Below are 19,511 nucleotides of genomic sequence, written 5' to 3' on the forward strand. Positions count from 1 at the left end.
TTCATTCAAGTTATTTGAAACATTATAGAGTAGACTGGTGTTTAATAAGCTGTCCACATTTATAAAAACACTTTTGTAAATTGGATTTGATGCGTACACCTAAACAGATTTCATCTTTGACTAACTGAATGCCAGATATCATACTCTGAGGAACGTTTAACCCAGTACCTGGTCCCAAGGGTGGTCTGTAGCAAAGTACACAGGCCCGAGACGAAGAAGATGGTGGAGATGAGCTGACTTTTGGCTGCGTTGTTCTCCTTGATGCACAATGGCTCAGCCAGGATGAGAGGAATTGCCAGGATGCCACCAAAAGCCAGTATGTAATGCTGTGTGATGCAAGACAGAGGAATGAAGAGTTAGCACGGATGACACCAGGCCTAGGTTCATCGCAAACAACACGTTAAGAAGGGCGAGACATGAGGGAAGACGGATGATCACAAAAAATGTAGCAAATCTTAAATGCAGCCTGACTGAGCCAGGGAGATGTGTGAGAAATGGAAGACAGATGTTGGCGTATCTGTTGTGAATTGATAGCCCCTTTTTACTCTCAGCAGTAAGCTTCATAAATTTGTCGGGCTGTGAAAAAAAAAAGGCAGCACTTGGCTGAACGCTCGGCAATGTTGACAGGAGATTACGGTGCGGATACAGCGATGGTGCACAGGAGAGAATTTACACAGCAGGAAAGAGATGGAAGTAAATCTGAAAATTTACACTGTTTTGCTGCTTTATTTCGTCCGTACTTAAATTCCTGTTGTTTTATTGGTTTTCGCCTGTTCTAGTTTATGTCTTCACAGTTGCCTTTCCCCAGAAGTCAAGACAGAGAGAGCAAAACCGTTTTGAATTAAATCTAATTTCATAACTCTAGGGGGACATGTATTAGGATAAAAACACTGGTAATGAAAGCAGAAATGCGTCGGGGGTTCTGTGAGGGAGTCTGCTCTGACATGAAAGACCAGATTTCTCCCTGTCTTTTTTCCTCCCCTACGTGATGCCGGAGAGATGAAAGCGAGCATGAGGCTCCTTCTTTGTACTCTGCTTTGCACATCATCTCGCCTCACATGTTGTTGCGAGTCCCTTGTGTACCTTCCTGGCCTTTCTCTCCCTCAACCCTGTTGCCTTTGATCTCGATAGTCATTTCGATGAGTAAGTGGAACACCTTGGTCTCATGTTGCTCTCACCTTGAACATCAGATGCGTATAATAAGGAATAACACGCTTTGGCGGAGTGGCAGACATGCCTTGAGGTGCTCAAGAGGATGATGATTTGTAGTGTCAAAGCAACCGAAAGTCAGTCATTTTTAACGAGAATTGATGCCTATGAATGACAGAGACAACTGGCGATGCAACAAAGTAGCAAAATGGAATCTGAGAAGACCAGTTCACACCAAAATTGATTACAAAAAAAAACTAAACGATGTGTTGTTGCTCTGTGAAGTTTCGCAAGAGAAACCAAAACAGTTTAGTAGGAATTTTCATCTTTGAGACTTTCACACTGAGCCAAAAAGGTGCTTAAATTGTTGGTTTACTTTTTCTATTGAACACAAAGTCAGATGTTTTGAAAAATTGGCATCCAGCAGCCATTAACATCCATAGTAAGAAAAATAAGTCAACGGCTGCCTGTTCCAATATTCTTTATAATATTTTCTTTTTGTTTTCAGACAGGTTTGTCACATTAGTTATTATGTCATTTTCCCTAAAACTTGTAAAAAGTGTTTCTATGCATTGTTGAAACACTCCAAATTGGTGTTTGCCATCACTGGAAAGTGCATTCTCTATAGCGGTGGTTCCCAATCTGTTTTACTCCCAGTCCCTTAAACCAACCATGTATGTTTCCTTGGCCCACTGCAATTTTTAAATGAACCCATTATTTGTGGCGGGTTGGTAACTTACTCAGACTGCCTTTACTGAATAAACTGCCAATGATTTGAATAAAGATCATTTCCACATACCAGGTCAAAAAGAGAGAGCTGACACTTTAAAAAAAAAAGGGAAAATACATATCCATAACCATTTTGACAGCAACTATAGCAGCATCTAAAACTGCAACGTACAGACTGCACTTGAATAGACAAAATAATTCCACAATTGAAGAAACAGCCACCCACGTATGCTGATTTCAGCAGTCAAACCAAATTAAGACTAGACATTTTTACATATCATCACCTTGAAATGATAAGGTTCTATCTGCTTTCCGAAAGATTTTGAGATAGTGAGCTTTAAAGTTTTTGCATTCCATATAGCAAACAGTATGTGTGTAATATTTGTTATTTTCAATAAAAAGTCCTAAAATTTAAACAACCTATAAATAAACATCCTAAAATGTAAATATGTTGTCATTTAATAAGAACATGTGAATAACTCAATTTTGACAAAAATGTCATATGGATACTAATAATTCTAAGGTGACGATATATTAACAATGTCTATTAAATTTATAACAGCTGGCAGCCCCCTGAAATACCATGATGGCCCCCTGGAAGGCCACGGCCCACAGGTTGCTCTATAGTTATTTCTTTTTGATTGGAAGGTCTATTTGATTTTATTTGGTGTTTAAAATTAAATGCCAATAAATATATATTTGGGGAAAAAGTAAGTAGTCCTTAAAAAGACAATTCACACAGATATTCTGTCACTGTTTACTTGTCATGTCTGTTTGTATTTTACTGCAATGCACCCAAAAATATTATAGTAAAATTTCTATTTTCATTTGCTTGAATTCCAAGCAAATGTGCTCAAGCGTGAAACACACCCAGAAAAGGGATGTAGACCTTGATGAAGTAAGCAAAAAAGGTCTGAATGAATCCAGAGACGGATCTGTACACACGTAAATGCCTAGTACAAACAGTAACACGTCTTGGCAGACCACTTGTGATCACATCACCGAAAGGGCATATTAAAACCATTTGAAACCTTTCTTTCATTTTATGTGGAAATCATGACAAAAAATACACGTGATAAGTTGTCATAATGAAAAAAACAAAGGGATTCTTTATACCTTGTCACTTAATAACAATAATAATAATAATAATAATAACAAATTGTATAAAATAAACATGATATGCTAAACATGATATGAGTGATATAAACATGATATGAGTGATAACAATGATATGTTGTGGGACATATTACTGTCAGATATGCAAATGCATAAACAACAGAAGATCACAGGTGACAGTTTGAGACGTCTGTTTTGTTAATTTTTTTTTTGTTTTGTTTTATTTTTGACCATGAAATGAACAAAAGAGCACCCACATAACCTATCTCTTTGAAAAAAAAAATAATAATAGAAATTTAGAGTGGTACATTTATTTACAAAGGCATGTTGTTTTGTTTTTGGGAGAATATGTTATATAAATTAATTTAAACCCTTTACACTTTTGAATGGTGTCTTGGTATGTATACAGTATGTATGACAAAAATAGAGGTTTAAATTAGTATATGATAAAAGTAGTAACAGAGCCCATCTTGTGCGCTTGAAAAGATGTTTTACAGCCTGCATAAAAAATCATTTAAATGCCAGATAAGATCTATAGCTTGTGTTTCTGTAAATAATATCATTAATTAAATCAAATGTGGTGCATCTGATGCTTAGTCAATATAACCTACTTATATTTGAATATAGCAACCAGAATCATTTTCTTTAAGAACCGACACATCGATGTGGTCAAATGTAAATGAATCTGCTTTCAGAAATCAGACAGCTATCCGATCAGAAAAATAAAATGGATGAAGTGGCCAAGTATAAACAAGCACCAAGCTTTTCTAACCTTTAAAGCAATTAAACCAATTGCTTCACTAAATGATCGCTGCTTTTGAAACACCACACCAGCTGATCAAAACCATGTAAATGTACAGTAACTAATACATATTAAGATGGACTAAAATAGTTACAAAAAACATAAAAACAATTTCAAACACACTCCAAATGTTACATCACATGCACTTAGCTTATCGTTTCATATCATTACATGTCTGCAAAATATGCATTCCTTTTTTTATTTTCAAGGCTTATATTGTTTGTTCAATTGTGGGCACTGCTAAACAGTCCAATAAGAGATTATTAATTAATATTTTTATTTTTCAAGAGTTCACAATTAGCTGATGATTGATTATAAGCTTGTTTGCCATGCTGTCCCGGGAGAGAGCCCTGAGCTCATAAGATCCTTGAGCCCAGGGCTCATTCCCGTTTTAGGCAGGAGGGGAATTTTAGCATAGGTAGATCTTGAGAACTCCCCTGCTGTAGTGGCTAATGAACAGATAGTGATTGCTCTTAAGAGCTAACTACTTACTAGAAGCATGCCTATGGTACCGATTAGTCCATTAACTTAAGTTGCATGTTTTTGGACGGTGGGAGGAAACTGGGGAACCCGTGGAAACCCACCTGAGCACGGGGAGAAAGTGCAAACTCCACACAGAAATGTTTGCTGGTTTGGTAAAGCCTGGAACCAGAGAGGTTCTTGCTGTGAGGCAACAGTGCTAAGCACTGGGCCACCGTGTCAACCCATCTAAGAAGAAGGAGGAGTAGGGGTGGAAGGGGGATTCTTCAAGACGAAGATAGTGTTGGAATGTAACCAAGGGGATTTGTAGTAGTTTAGGAGTCGTCTGATTGGTGCATTGTGAATTGGATAATGCGGATCCAGCCGCTAGCAATCATAAGCACGTGATCCACTTGAAATTAGTTTATAAATAAACTTCACTTCGTTTTGCAAATGTCACCAAAATGTCTACATTCTCAGATAAAAAAAAAAAAACTATAAAACCTGTTGAATGATTCTCCACTGAACTTACCTGAATGAACCAATGAAGTTTCTAAACATTTTAAACATTAATGATGTAGTGAAGCCCTGTTTACATAAATCACCTACCATTGCCAATTTAATATGCCCTCTGAACTACTGATTCAAAACAAAAGATGTGTAAATGTTATGATGTTTCATGAGTCAGTGCTTACTAATGATGCACACCTCACAAAAAAAAAAAAATCCCTGGATATGCACAAAATGAGCTACATACAACAGATGAATGTTGCTCCTTCCTAGATCCTAGAGTTACACCTTATCTTTTGTCACCCTGATCAAGCCCTTCATGGCAACTTTCTCTCGTCCCAGATTATCACACACCCACTTTTTCTTGGCATGTAACCACTGATCTCAAGCTGTCAGTTTAACCCTAAAAGGCTATTAAAAGTCCACTGTGTCACTAGTTTAAATCAGGAGACGCTTCACGTGTGGTTGCTTTAAGCTGTGCGTCTCTGAACAAGAGTTACTACAGCTTTATCTCATGTTGTATCTCACCTGGAAACCAAGAAGAATGCAGAGGTACCAGGGCGGCCTATCGGAGATGGAGTAGATGAGGTTGCCCTCAGGGCTTGGGTCCAGACCTTCTTCCAAACTGTCGCTTTGGGGTTCAGCAATAATCTTCTCAGGATCACGACTGCTGTCTGCTGAAAGCTGACGGAAGTGGAAATTATGTTAGCATATTCCTGGAGACTCAACACTGAGGTCAATTGAGAGACCAAAACGGTGGTGAAATTCCATTGAAATTCTTTTAGCATTATACAAAGCTCTGTTTTAATATTTAAGGGCCTGTCTTGTTCTTTATAGCATACAACCTACTGATTTTATTCAACTCAAAATGTATTATTCATTCATTCATTTTCTTTTCGGCTTAGGCCAAGCGGAATGGACCACAAACTTATCCAGCATATGTTTTACGCAGCGGATGCCCTTCTAGCCACAACCCAACACTGGGAAATACCCAAGCTCTCTTGCATTCACACACTCACATACACTATGGTCAATTTAGCTCATTCAATTTATCTGACTCGCATGTCTTTGGACTGTGGAGGAAACCGGAGCACCCGGAGGAAACCCACGCCAACACGGGGAAAACATGCAAACTCCACACAGAAATGCCAACTGACCCAGCCGAGGCTCGAACCAGCAACCTTTTTGCTGTGAGGCGGTTGTGCTACCCACTGCCCCATATTTAGTGAAGCGTTTATTTATTGTTTTTTTTTTTTTTTTTTTTTTTTACAAAATAGCAGATAAAACAGTAAAACTGCACAACACTCATCACAATAGTTTAACACAACTGGGATGAATTCATTTGAAGTTTAAGGTAACCAGCTAAGGCTTAGTTTTTGTTTATTCTATTTATAAATTACATACTCTAAATGATATATGGATATAAAATATATTTGTCAAAATAAGTTCAGGTTCAGACAGAAAAAAATTATAATAATTTTTAAACATTTACTGTAAACCGTCCCACCTGGGTAAAGATGAGGTAAGTTTCAAAATGCTTTCCATTTTAGTTTAATTGAACTGAAATTAGATATTTAAATATTTTAAATATAAACATCACTTCTTTCATTTTCTTTTCAGCTTAGTCCCTTTATTAATCCGGGGTCGCCACGGCGGAATGAACCGCCAACTTATCCAGCATATGTTTTATGCAGCGGATACCCATCCAGCTGCAAACCCATTTCTAGGAAACATCCACACGCTCATTCACACTCATACACTACGGACAATTTAACTTACTCAATTCTCCTGTACCGCATGTCTTTCGACTGTGGAGTAAACTGGAGCACCCGGATTAAACCCATGCGAACATTTGGAGAACATGCAAACTCCACACAGAAACCAGCGATCTTTTTGCTGTGAGGCGACCGCACTTCCACTGCGTTGCCCAACTTCACTTCACTTAAATACTATCCAAAATATATATTCATTTTAGGGCTGCACAGTAGGGCAGTGGGTAGCACGATTGTCTCACAGCATGAAAGACACTGGTTCGAGCCTCGGCTGGGTCAGTTGGCGTTTCTGAGTTTGCATGTTCTCCCCATGTTGGTGTGGGTTTCCACCAGGTGCTCCGGTTTCCCCCACTGTCTAAAGACATGTGGTATAGGTGGGTAAGCTAAATTGTCCAGACTGTATGTGTGTAAATGAGTGTGTATGGATGTTTACCAGTGATGGGTTGCAGCTGGAAGGGCATCCGCTGTGTAAAAACATATGCTGGATAAGTTGGCGGTTCATTCCGCTGTGGTGACCAAAAATTAATAATGGAACTTTGAATAAATGAATGAATAATAATTTTATCAGTGCTACATTAACATTGTAATACTTATGTAATACTTTTTAAATTTTAAATAAAAGAAGGTTTTAGTATTTTGTTGTGTTTTTGTCATTTTTCTTGTTATTGTTTTAGTTCTTATATTAGTTTTATTAAACTAAATGAGAAAGAGAAATATTGCAAAATAAACAATTAGTGTTTACAGGTGTTTCAAGTTACAAAAATGCTTTCGGTTTTATGCTTTTTGTTTTAGTTTCAGTTCACTACAATAACCCAATAACCCAGCTTCATACACAGATCCAATAACTGCAATACCACAAATCAACAAGTATCAAAGTCTATGCGTATTCATTCATACATATAAATAAACAGCGGTGTAAAATAGGGTTTGCCGTCCTACTGATTCATTTTTTGCATGTTTGTCAAAATTTAATCATTCAGATCATCAGAAATTAAATATTAGTCAAAGATAACACAAGTTTTGAAATGAAATTTTATGATTAAGCAAAAATAAAATAAAAAACTACATAGCCCTGTGTGATAAAATTTAGCACCATAAAAGTGCTGCTTTTGCTCTAATTAAACCAATTTGAGGGTTCACTGCAGTCACAGCAAGACCTGACAAAGCTGTCTGCACTGCAATTAATATGCTTCAGTTACAGCAGTTCAAAACATTCAACCTGATTTGAAAAAACTATTCAAACCTGAAAAGTCAACATTACTTTGCTCCCAGTATAATCAGTCAGTGACAGAGATATAGAGCTTAACCTTCATATCATGTGGTTTTGCACCATATTTTGTGTGGTTTCACCCTCAGCCAAAACTACCTTCCTCACATACATTAGTCTTATTTGTGCCATGTTAACTGTTTCTTGCCCCTGCACTGACAAAAACGACTAAAGTGGATTTGTTACTGTAAAAAAAGAATTTATGCTTTCAATAAACAAATATAAGTTTTTTTTAACTAGAGTAACACTATCAATTTGCAAAAAAAATGTTTTTCAAATACAGTTTATTTTCTTTCTTTCTTTTTTTCTTTTTTACAATTAAATGCTTTATTTTGCATAATATGCTTTTTAGATGTGTGCCTTACCCATACCTAGGGCCAGACAGAATCTGTGGACATTTTTTGCTATTTCTGCTGAGAATTTTGTTAAAAATCTGTGGATTTCTGGGGAATGATTTTGGGAGCATCATAACTAAAACTTAATATGTGAAATAAAAAAATTTAAGATTTATTTAATGTTTACAATGCAAATCCACTTAGATCCACTTTATTTGGCCAATTTATTTAAGTCTCTCACAAAGCAAAGGAAGTCTAATATATACTGAAAGACAGAAAATATTACTTTACAAACTGTATTGTAAATAAATTGTATGAATATTTTTATATTAGTCTATAATCATACTGAAATTAATTAAAAAACTAAATAAATATAAATTTACACACATTTACTCAAGTAAATAAAAAGAATCAATGAAGGGCTAAAAATCTGCGGAAATCTGCGGAATTCTGTGCTCCCAGATTCCGTATGGACCTACCCATACCCTAATAGCCAATGTAACAGTAAGAGAGGCTATTAATGAGCAGTTGCAATGGAGGCTCTCATGTTGATGTCAACAGAAGAACTGCCATTCCAAACATGAAAGCAAATCAACAGAATTGCATTGAAGGCTACCAAATAATTTTACAAACAAATTTTTCAGGGGATTAACTTGTATGGATTAATTATTCACCTCAATTATAACGATGTGAGCGAGCAAAATAAACATAGTACATTTTGAGTTCAAGAGGACTTTAAAATTACACTCTTTTCAGTAATTATAAATTGAAATAATAGAAAGTATGTCTCCAAATTCCAACAAAAGAAAAGCTGTTAGACAAATGCTTTTGTGTAACAGAGAAGTCCATTTGTTTAGTTTTGCTTTCATATTAAGGTGTTTGATGTGATCTAAGCTCTTTTCTGTAAAGATGTAAAGCATGTGGATACAGTCGCTAAAGTCATCAAACATTTTTGAGCACTTTTTTAAAATTCATTCATTCATTCGTTTTCCTTCAGCTCAGTTCCTTATTTATCAGGGGTTACCACAGTGGAATGAACCACCAACTATTCCAGCATATGTATTCTGCTGGAAAACACCCATACACTCTGGCATTCACACACGCACTCATACTACAGACAATTTTTCTGTACCCAATTCACCTATGTTTGGACTGTGGGGAAAACAGTTTGGGAAACTGCTGCAATGTTAGCGACTGCTAAACATACTAGGAAAAAAAGATGCTATGTAAGTCAGTAGCTACTGGTTTTCAACATTCTCCAAAATACCTTCTTTTTATTCAACAAAAGTAAAAAAAACTAAAATGGTTTGGAACAAATGGATGGTGAGTAAATGTTGACAGAACTGTCAGTTTTGGGTGAACTATCCCTTTGACATTCTCAAGTCTCATTATCCATGTAATCTTTATGAATCTCTTTCTAAATACCTTCATGCATGACTCAGTCAGGTTGATGAGTTTCCAAATTGCTTTTTTCCCCTTCATGCTCATTGAGAGGTTTATTCAGATGACTGTACCTGTAATAATACTGTCTTTGAAACCATATTCAGTATGTGGTTGGTCTGCTATGAAGAAAACCAGGCCAGAGCAGCTCACGTGGATGTATGATGTATGACTTGTTTTAACGTGTTACAGCCCAGCTCATGTGCAAGTAAGTATGAACTGTTTTAAAGCGAATGCTCCCTTCATTTCAAAAGCCACTTGTCTTCAGGGCAAATTCATTACAAGTTTCTTTAAAAAGAGGGAATAGGGATTCATTCGTGCGTGAATGAAAAAGTCATTATCAGGCCGAGAGATTGATGAGGTTGTAAAGGGACAGTTCACCAAAAAAAAGAAACTTCTCTCATCTATCATCAACCCCACTGTCATGGCAAACATGTAGGAATTTTTTCCTTCTTTGGAAAACAAAAGATGATATTTACCTAAAAATGGTAAGCCAGTGGGAAAACCACATGCAACAACAGTAAACGATGATGAAGAGTGTCTGAAAAACATTATCTTTTAGTGTTTTCCTCGTAAGACATGTTCATTTAAATCAACAGTAAATGATGATAGATTCATTTACTTCTTTGACTTTCAAGGGAAGGAACCAACAAGGGAACACACTTAGAGACTTATAGATTTATGGAGATTTAACAGAGATGCAAAGAGAGAAAGGGCAGAAAGTCAAATAGACATACTGTACGTCTATATTTAGACAAAAAGGCTTAAAGGATCGACCGAATGAGTGATAGATAACATACTGTATATTACTTACAATTAACTGACAAACTGTAATAAATACTGTAGTATTAGCTACTAACAGTTTTATTACATTAAACTGTGGCGTATTGTTGTGTAACACCCTACAGCTGCAGAAACTTACAGTAATGAGTAACATTACAATACTTTCTGTTTTACAATAGCTAGTAAAGAATCACAGACATAGAAACAGTATAATTCAAGCACTTTTCTATAGCATTGGAGTATTTACAATATCACTAGCATCAAATAGTATTTACTATAAATATACTATACTATATCTATCTTTCTATCTATCTATCTATCTATCTATCTATCTATCTATCTATCTATCTATCTGTCTGTCTGTCTGTCTGTCTGTCTGTCTGTCTGTCTGTCTGTCTGTCTGTCTGTCTACCTACCTAACGTTACCTACCTGTTTGAGCAATATATAAATCGAAAGCTAACTGCCAGTCAGTCAGACAGATAGACAGTAATTTTTTTCTTCTTTTTTTTCTATTTCTTAATGTCATTCCCATGTCTGAGTGATTTTATAGGAATGCAGCGTGTAATTTCTGCAATCACACCATCAGACTGTCTGCCAGTTTTTTGTACGCACCTAAACTCTGATAAGGAAACGTGTGAGTAACAAACCTCAGCGTTACCAGTCGAGATGTTTTAAAGGTGAAGTTAAAGTGGAATTTACGGCCACCTGGTGGAAATACATACGGCTTCCCTTTGGATGAGGTCCAGCGGTTGAAAGTGGCACGCACGAGAGCGAATTCCTTAAGCTGAAATACCGGAGCAAAGCCGCCTCAGACACTCGAAGCACGACGAGGCTTTTCTTTATAGTTTACACTGACACCTACTGGCTATTTTTTTGACACCGCGCGTGTTTCAACCCATTTACAACTTCCAGTCTGCCTTCCCAAGATCGTTATCCTCATTTTGTGGATGTGAGGTGGTAAAATCCAGACTCTCTGCTGTCGTTTGGCTATCTGGTTCAGCAGTCTGTCACTTTTGAAACAAACCTCGCCTTCCGGGACTATTATTTGTTAATGTTGTTAAAGGACTTGTACGCAGTAAACATTTGTTTCCTGCAGTCTATATTACAGTTAAAGTCAGGACAAAAATAGGGTATGATATTCACGCTTCGCTGACGCCTCGTAGTGGTAGTTAGTGTGTATTTTTTATTTATTAGTCATAGTCATAGATTTATTTACCTGATAAGATGGACTCAAGGTAAGTTCAAAAACGTTCCCTTTTGGCTATTGAAATCTACTAAATATAATATTAAAACCTTATTAGTAATATCTGTCTGTTCAGACAATACCTAGCCTACATTAATGTTTAAAAGTCACGATTGCATGCTGTTCAAAGACTTGGTTAAGCACGTTTAATTGAGGATTTAGTTACTCATCACATGAAATTCCAGTGCAAGTAGATTATTATCTTTCACGAACACTTGGTTTATATGGAAGGTATTAACAACAGGTTGTTGTTGGATATGGTGGCTATTTTTGCAGTTCTGGATGTAAACAGAGAAGGGATAAAGTGAGAATGTATTGGGTTTATCTGAAACAACAAGAAGACCATGTCCCACCCTGAAGCCATCTGACCTTTATAAATCTGTTTACAGTTCCTCATTAAATTACCTTGGCTTTTATCAGCCCTATCTTCTAGGCCTGAACAAAATGATAAAAAAGAGAGCTACATTTATTCACCTGTTACACTCTACAGAATATGTTCTCTATAGATTTGAATATTAATTTTATCATGGACATTCCTAATGTCAAACTATCAATTAGAATCTTTAGAAAAAATATTATAAAATTAGTAATATTATTCAGTATGACTATAAATACAGGATATTCAGTGAAGAAAAACATTGCTGCATCATTCCCATTTTAATGTAACAGAACAAATATAAACAATACAATCACTTTAAATCTATAACATTCATTAAAATGATTATTTTAGTTATAACAGTAATGCATAATATAGTTTTTACAAACAAATGTACCAACTAAGGTTTTTAATGTAAACACCATAAAGAACTTCTTTTACATACTATTAAAATGCATTATTATTATATAAATTTTGTATTACAAATATATAACTGCTTTGAAAATCACTGTATACCTAACTTGCCTTTTATTTTAGGAGAGTTTATATATAACAGATGAAAACAAAAGTGATCCAATATTTTAACATGCAAATTACTCTGGCTTTTTTTTTACTGAACTTGAAGCTGTGTATGACATGCTTCTGAATTTGGTGGTTAACATTGCTTTCAACCTGGCACTAAAAATCCTATAAATAAAACATGATGTGGTAGAAACAAAGGTTTCACTAAACCTTTGGCTAAATATTACCTTAGCAAACAGCATTCACACAGGGCCTCACAAAACCACAAAGCTATGTCTTGTTAACTTCTCAGCTTACTCATGCTAATGCTGCATAATTCCATAATGACGGTTATGATGATATGAAAATTATATCTGGAACTACAATAGTTGCATTCAGTCACATCTAAAAAAACAAAAAACATTACTCAAGATCACAAATCTTTTAACCCCTACGTTTACCACAAAGAAAACAACGCAAGCTAATATTTTTACACATTAAATGAAATGTACTGATTAGGAGAAGCCCACAGAATACCACAGAAACACATGTGATGAACAGAAACAAGCAGCGATTGATAAAACATTTTTTTGTTGTTGTTTTCCTCAGGATGAAGCTGGAACTTTATTTGAGCACTTACTTCAAAAGTTGAGCCTGTGGCACCCTGGTTTTTGAACACTGTGTCCAGCTTTTGGTCCTGTTGGATGAGATGCATGGCTGCCCTGCAGAAGTTCAGATTGAGAGACAAAGAAATCAGAGCTGTTTGTGTGTTACATGCGCCTCGGACTCAGTATTTGTATAATCGTCAGCTTGACTAAGGGTTTTGGAGTCATGTGCCTGCTAGAGCACTGTAGCTACGGCCACTGATAAAGACGCAAGAGTGTTTGTGTTGATTTCAGGCATATTAAAGCAACCCCGACTGAGCATGAGGATGACTGGGGGCTATAGAGAAACAAGAGGAACACAAGCATGCCGATCACACCAGTGTAAATCTCTTAAAGACAAAAACGAGCCGTTCAACAGTGATGATTATAACCAAACAGCAGCTTTTTAGCTTTTGCAATTCATAATGGTGTGTGTTTGTGTGTGTGGGCATGTGGGAGGGTTGTAGATGTGACGTTGCATTTACACCATCACACATGACAAAAATGAATATAATTAGTAGTCATGATTTAAAAATGTTTAAACATTTCTTTGTCTTACATGGACCTCTTGTTATGAAAATTGCTGTTTTTTTAGCCCAATCATAAATTCATTAATAAAATCCTTCAGGACAATTTTACAATTTTATTTGAGTACACAACAACAATTTTTTTCATCATTAAATTTTAAAAACATTTAAACTTGATAGACTTAACCACTAAAAACTATGTTCTTTGGTGTGACAATATATGCTAATTTTAAAATCCATGGAAAATAATTATTTAGTTGAAGGACCCCATTCAAGATCATGTGACTGAAGCCCCCTGTAAAGCCCCCATTATATGTCCTAGTTAAGTTTAAATATCTTGATATTTGTCCCATTTTTCTCTTTTTTTGGAACAACTCATTCATTCATTCATTTTCTTTTCGGCTTGGTCCCTTTAATAATCCAGGGTCACCACAGCAGAACGAACCGCCAACTTATCCAGCAAGTTTTTACGCAGCAGATGCCCTTTCAGCTGCAATCCATCTCTGGGAAACATCCACGCACACTCATTCACACTCATACTATGCACTACGGACAATTTAGCTTACCCAATTCACCTGTACCGCATGTCTTTTGACTGTGGGGGAAACCGGAGCACCCAGAGGAAACCCAAGCGAAAGCAGGAGAACATGCAAACACCACACAGAAACGCCAACTGACCCAGCCAAGGCTCGAACCAGCGACCTTCTTGCTGTAAGGTGACAGCACTACCTACTGCGCCACTGCATCGCCTTTTTTGGAACAACTGTAAAATTAAATTATGTTGTCCTTTGGTGTGACAGCCAATTTATTGAAAATGTTATTAATACAAGAAAAAAAAACATATTATTCCTAATTTAAAATAAACAAATAGTTATATAAGTGTTTAACAAAAAAATATAAGTCGCTCTTATACTATTTGTTTATTATATTAAGTGCTGTTTTCCTTTTTTTTCCCTATGTCACACCATAGAACATATTTAGGGTTTAATTCGGTAAAATTAATAATAACAGTGAAAAACAAGATATTAGTGAGCCTTATGTTTTCTCAAATATCAGAATTCAAACTACAAGCTACACATAGTACATGAACTACTATGTGTGTAAGAGACTACCCACATAGCAAAATTTCTCTGGCCCAGCTCTGGCCCACACAATCAGGTTTTGCTTGGCCCACATGCTGCAGTGAATTACGGTACATGACTGGACCAAATCTGGCTTCCAGACAAGGGCCAAACACAGACCATATCTGGGCCAAGTCTCAGCCAAGTTAATAACTCATAACTGGGCCTGAACTGGGCCAGATAGGTTGATGTGTCACGATTGCAATGAAATTGATAAACCCATGGAGTGATGCGCTTTAGGCACACTATGGGCACGCTTTTTCTCAAAGTGACCTGATTGGTCAAATTTTTTTTCTTTACTCAAAAATGATTTTAATGTATTTTAAATGTGGGTCAAGACTGGCCAAACTCACATGGCCCACTTATCAAATTTTTTAAATCTGGGCCAAATACTACGTTTTACATCTGGCCCAAATCTTGTGTGCCGCCTTAAAAACGGTGCCACCTCTGCCAAACCCGGGCCATGTTTGGCCCACATGCTGTATGCCAGTGCCGGATGAATGCCTGCTGTGCCAGCTTTTTGCCAAATCTGGGCCAGAATTCTTTGCTACTAGGGTACTGGTGTCTGTGAAGGACTAGTGATGTCTGTGAAAGACTAGTGATGTCCAGTGAGAGACTAGTGATGTCCAGTGAGAGACTAGTGATGTCTGTGAGAGACTAGTGATGTCCAGTGAGAGACTAGTGATGCCTGTAAGAGACTAGTGATGTCTGTAAGAGACTAGATATGTCCGTGAGAGATTATTGATGTCTGTGAGAGATTAGTGATGTCTAGTGTGAGACAAGTGTTCTGTGACAAACTAACGATATTCAGTGAGACTAGTAATGTCTGCAAGAGACTGGTGATGTCCAGTGGGAAACTAGTGATGTCCAGTGAGGGACTTGTGATGTCTGTGAGAGACTATGGAAAATTACCAGCCAAATCCAGCTAAAACCAGCTTGACCAGCCGGGTTTAAGATGGACATAGCTGGTTTTGGCTGGACACCCAGCTTGGCTAGGCAGGTCAAGCTGGTTTAAGCTGGTCATCTCCCAGCTTGACCAGCTAAGACCAGGCTGGAAATGGCTGGAAACCAGCCTGGAAGTGGCCAAAACCCCTCTAAAACCAGCCTGGTCGACCAGCTAAAACCAGCCAACCAACCTAGGCTGGTTTAAGCTGGATTTTTCAGCAGGGTAGTGATGTCCAGTGAGAGACTAGAGATGTCGGTGTGAGACTAGTGATGTCTTGTGAGAGAATAGAGAATAGTGGTGTCCTGTGAAAATAGTGGTGTCCATGAGAAACTAGTGAAATCCAGTGAGAAACTAGTCATGTCTGTGAGAGACTGTTAATGTCTGAGGGAGACTAGTGTGGTCCAGTGAGAGTCTAGTGATGTCTGAGAGAGAATAGTGGTGTCCAGTAAGAGACTAGTGATGTCTTTTGGAGACTAGTGATGTATGTGAGAGACTAGTGATGTCTGATAGAAACTAGTGATGTCTGTGAGAAAATAGTTGTGTCCTGTGAGAGACAGACAATGAAAGACCAGTGATGTCTGTGAAATACAAGTAATCTCTGTGTGAGACTAGTGATGTCTGTGAGAGACTAGTGATGTCTGAGAGAGACTAGTGATATCCAGTGAGAGACTAGTAATGTCTGTGGGAGACTAGTGATGTCTTGGGAGATACTAGAAATGTCCAGTTAAAGATTAGTAATGTCTGGAAGAGACAAGTGATGCTCCGCGAAGGACTAATGATGTCCAGTGAGAGACTAGTGATATCCTGTGAGAGACTAAAAATGTCCTGTGAGAGACTAGTGATGTTTGTGAGAGACTAGTGTTTGCCATTGTGTATAACAAAGCAGAATGTATGAGAACAGAATTCATTGTTATCATAAAATTATTAATTGAGTTAATATCTGGTCATATACAGTAAACCATGACATGCATTAGCCAGAAACACTATGTTATTTGTCCAGTCTTACCAATTTAGTCCACCAAATAGACCAGCATGACCAACATGCACATAATCTGATGGCACTTAGAATCACCATTATATGACAATCATCACTGGATGAGTGGTCATCCTGATACAGTGCAGCTCTCTTTAAACTATTTCACCCTTATATTGTGATTGATATGTGAAAGGATCAATTGATTGACCTCTCTTTTCAGAATTCTGCAATTCTTATCTGCGAACAGACCAATAAAATGTTGCCAAATAGCCCTTATAAATCAGAAGATGAGTGATCTGGGTGAAAGGTGACAACAGCCTCACTCTCTGGGTCACAGTCATGCATTACAGATACTGAGATGTCATTCATTTAACTTTTGGCCTGGAATTTTGCTCTTTGTGTCTTTTTTTAAAGAATGGTCACCAACCCCCTGTGGCAAACAGCTGGGCCGATGGCTAAATACAGAGCTTTTTTTTTTATTAATATGTTCCAAAGTTTTTCAAGGTTTTGAACCTTGGTTAATTACTACAAATTATAATACAATATAATATAATATAATATAATATAATATAATATAATATAATATAATATAATATAATATAATATAATATAATATAATATAATATAATATAATAAATTATAATATAATATAATATAATATAATATAATATAATATAATATAATATAATATAATATAATATAATATAATATAATATACAATCCCAAATCAGAAAAAGTTGGGACAGTATGGAAAACGCAAATAAAAAAGAAGGTAGTGATTTCTAAATTTACCTTGATTTGTATTTCAGTGCAAACAATAAAACAAACATAATTTAATGTGTTTCTTCTTATTTTTATTTAATTTTTTACATTTTTTAATTTTTTATTTTTCATAAACATGTATTCCAATTTTGGTTCTTGCCACACATTTCAAAAAAGTTGGGAAAGGAGCAATTTAGGGCTAATGATCAGGTAAATTGGTTACATAATAATGTGATCCGAAACAGGTGATGTCATCAGGTGATTGTAATTATACAAAACAGCATCCAAGAAAGGTCTAATCCTTAAGGAGCAATGATGGGCAGAGGATCGCCAGTTTGCTAACATATACATGAAAAACTATTGGAATGTTTAAAAACATTTCTTTGTTCCTCAAAGAAAGATAGGAAGATATTTGGATATTTTAACTTTAACAGTGCAAAACCTAATAAAAAATTCAAGGCATCTGGAGGAATTTTTAGTGCGCAAAGTACAAGGGTGCAAGCCCAAGCTGAACTACCATGATCTCATCCATGGCTACCAGGGTCTTCAGTCCCAAATACGAATGGCAACAATACAATGTGGTAAATGCTTTACTGTTCCAACTTTTTCTGAAATGTGTTGCAAGAACCAAAATTACAACAACAACAACTATATAATTCATGAGGAACACATTAAATAATGTGCTGTTGATATGTCTGCAATGAAACACAAGTCAAAGTAAATTTTGAAATCACTACTTTTTTATTTATGTTTTCCATACTTTTTCTGATTTGGGGTTGTAATATAACAGTACCTTTTTAAACAATGTTTTCCTACATATTTTAAGGAATTTTGTAATGGTTTTAAATATCTGCTTTCTACTGTATTTATAAAATAAATAAGAATTAATTACTGTGATGCGAAGCTAAATTTACAGTGTGATATCTCGCCTTGTCAAACAAACCCATCAGAATTAATTTTAATATGCTTATTTTCTACCAAAATTTAATTTAAACACAATTTTATTTTACAGTTATTTCTTAATTCTGTTTTTAACATCATCAGTGTTTATTATTTCTGTGGAAACAGTTATGCATTTTTTTTCTATCATTCTATGATGTAAATATAAGGGATTTGTTGTTCAGACACTGTAAATGTCTTTATACTGTCTGCTTTAATGAATCCATCCATTTTAAATACAAACACTGAAAAATTTGATCCAAATAGGATAAAAAGGTCATAAAAATAACCGGAGCATAGCCTTGTTGAAAGTCTTGTGAGTGAATGAGGTTTGAACACTGAGAAGACCACATTCATGAGTCCAGAGCCTGAAACGGCATGGTAAATCATGGCCTGACCCTGGCATGGCAGAAACAAAGCTGAATAGTTCAAATCTCCATCTGATATAACCATATCATCTGTAGTCACTCCTAGCGGTTTATACTGCGAAAATGTGAATTAGACGTAGATCACACAAAACGCACATGACTTGACAGACAACTCATTTTAACGCCACTTAGAGTATCTGACGTATGGCCACACAGAATCTGCGCCTGCAGATATTCACGGTAAACTATGCAGATTTCCACACATGGTCGTTTGATGCATGTTTATTTATACTGTGTTTTTATGTATTACACATTAATGGATGTGATAAACAACTACTGTACTGTAGCTTTTTTCCTATACTCTCAAAGGTCCTATACTCTCAAATCATACTATATACAAAAAAAGTGTTCCTTCTATACTCTCTAAGAGCAATGATAAATTGAGAATATGTAATAGTAACATACATTTTGGCTTGAATATTCTGGAATATATGTAAAGCTTTACAACTGGAGAATCCTGAAATGTAAAATAATAAATATATGCTTTGCATGGCAGATTTCCAAGATGAAATGCACTGCTGAGCAAAAATAACAAAGGCTTTTCTCAATTTTGCTGGAAAACATTTTGTTGATCCCCACATATTTAAAATACCCGGGGAAAATACCCCATGGACTGATGAGACAAAAGTTGAAATTTATGGAAGGTGTGTATCCAATTATGTGTGGCGTAAAAGTAACACCACAT

General features: G+C 36.2%; 1 protein-coding gene and 1 long non-coding RNA gene across 12 annotated transcripts in view; one reads left to right on the forward strand and one right to left on the reverse strand.

The window, feature by feature from the left end:
• Positions 1-13,764, forward strand: part of LOC141380951 (uncharacterized) — a 146,866-nt gene extending 133,102 nt beyond the window's left edge. The window contains exon 4 of the long non-coding RNA XR_012400374.1: positions 13,093-13,764. This is a non-coding gene — a long non-coding RNA (uncharacterized lncRNA). The remainder of the gene's footprint in view (positions 1-13,092) is intronic.
• si:dkey-106n21.1 overlaps positions 1-19,511 on the reverse strand; it is a 177,293-nt gene that overhangs the window by 99,179 nt on the left and 58,603 nt on the right. For 3 of the 11 annotated variants that reach the window (XR_002457770.3, XM_073943010.1, XM_068219120.2), the window contains 3 exons: positions 13,124-13,205; positions 5,294-5,449; positions 169-326 (listed from right to left, as the gene is read on the reverse strand). Coding sequence is in view for 4 of the 11 variants with exons in the window: in XM_073943010.1 (XP_073799111.1) it covers positions 169-326; positions 5,294-5,449; positions 13,124-13,205 (396 nt within the window). In the remaining 7 variants the exon portion in view is untranslated. Of the gene's footprint in view, positions 1-168; positions 327-5,293; positions 5,450-11,010; positions 11,468-13,123; positions 13,253-19,511 lie in introns of those variants that run through there. The other 8 variants (XR_012400356.1, XM_021473838.3, XR_012400357.1 and 5 more) reach the window with 5 other exon arrangements.

The sequence above is a fragment of the Danio rerio genome, chromosome 25, assembly GCF_049306965.1.
Source record: "Danio rerio strain Tuebingen ecotype United States chromosome 25, GRCz12tu, whole genome shotgun sequence".
Taxonomy (NCBI): Eukaryota; Metazoa; Chordata; class Actinopteri; order Cypriniformes; family Danionidae; genus Danio; species Danio rerio.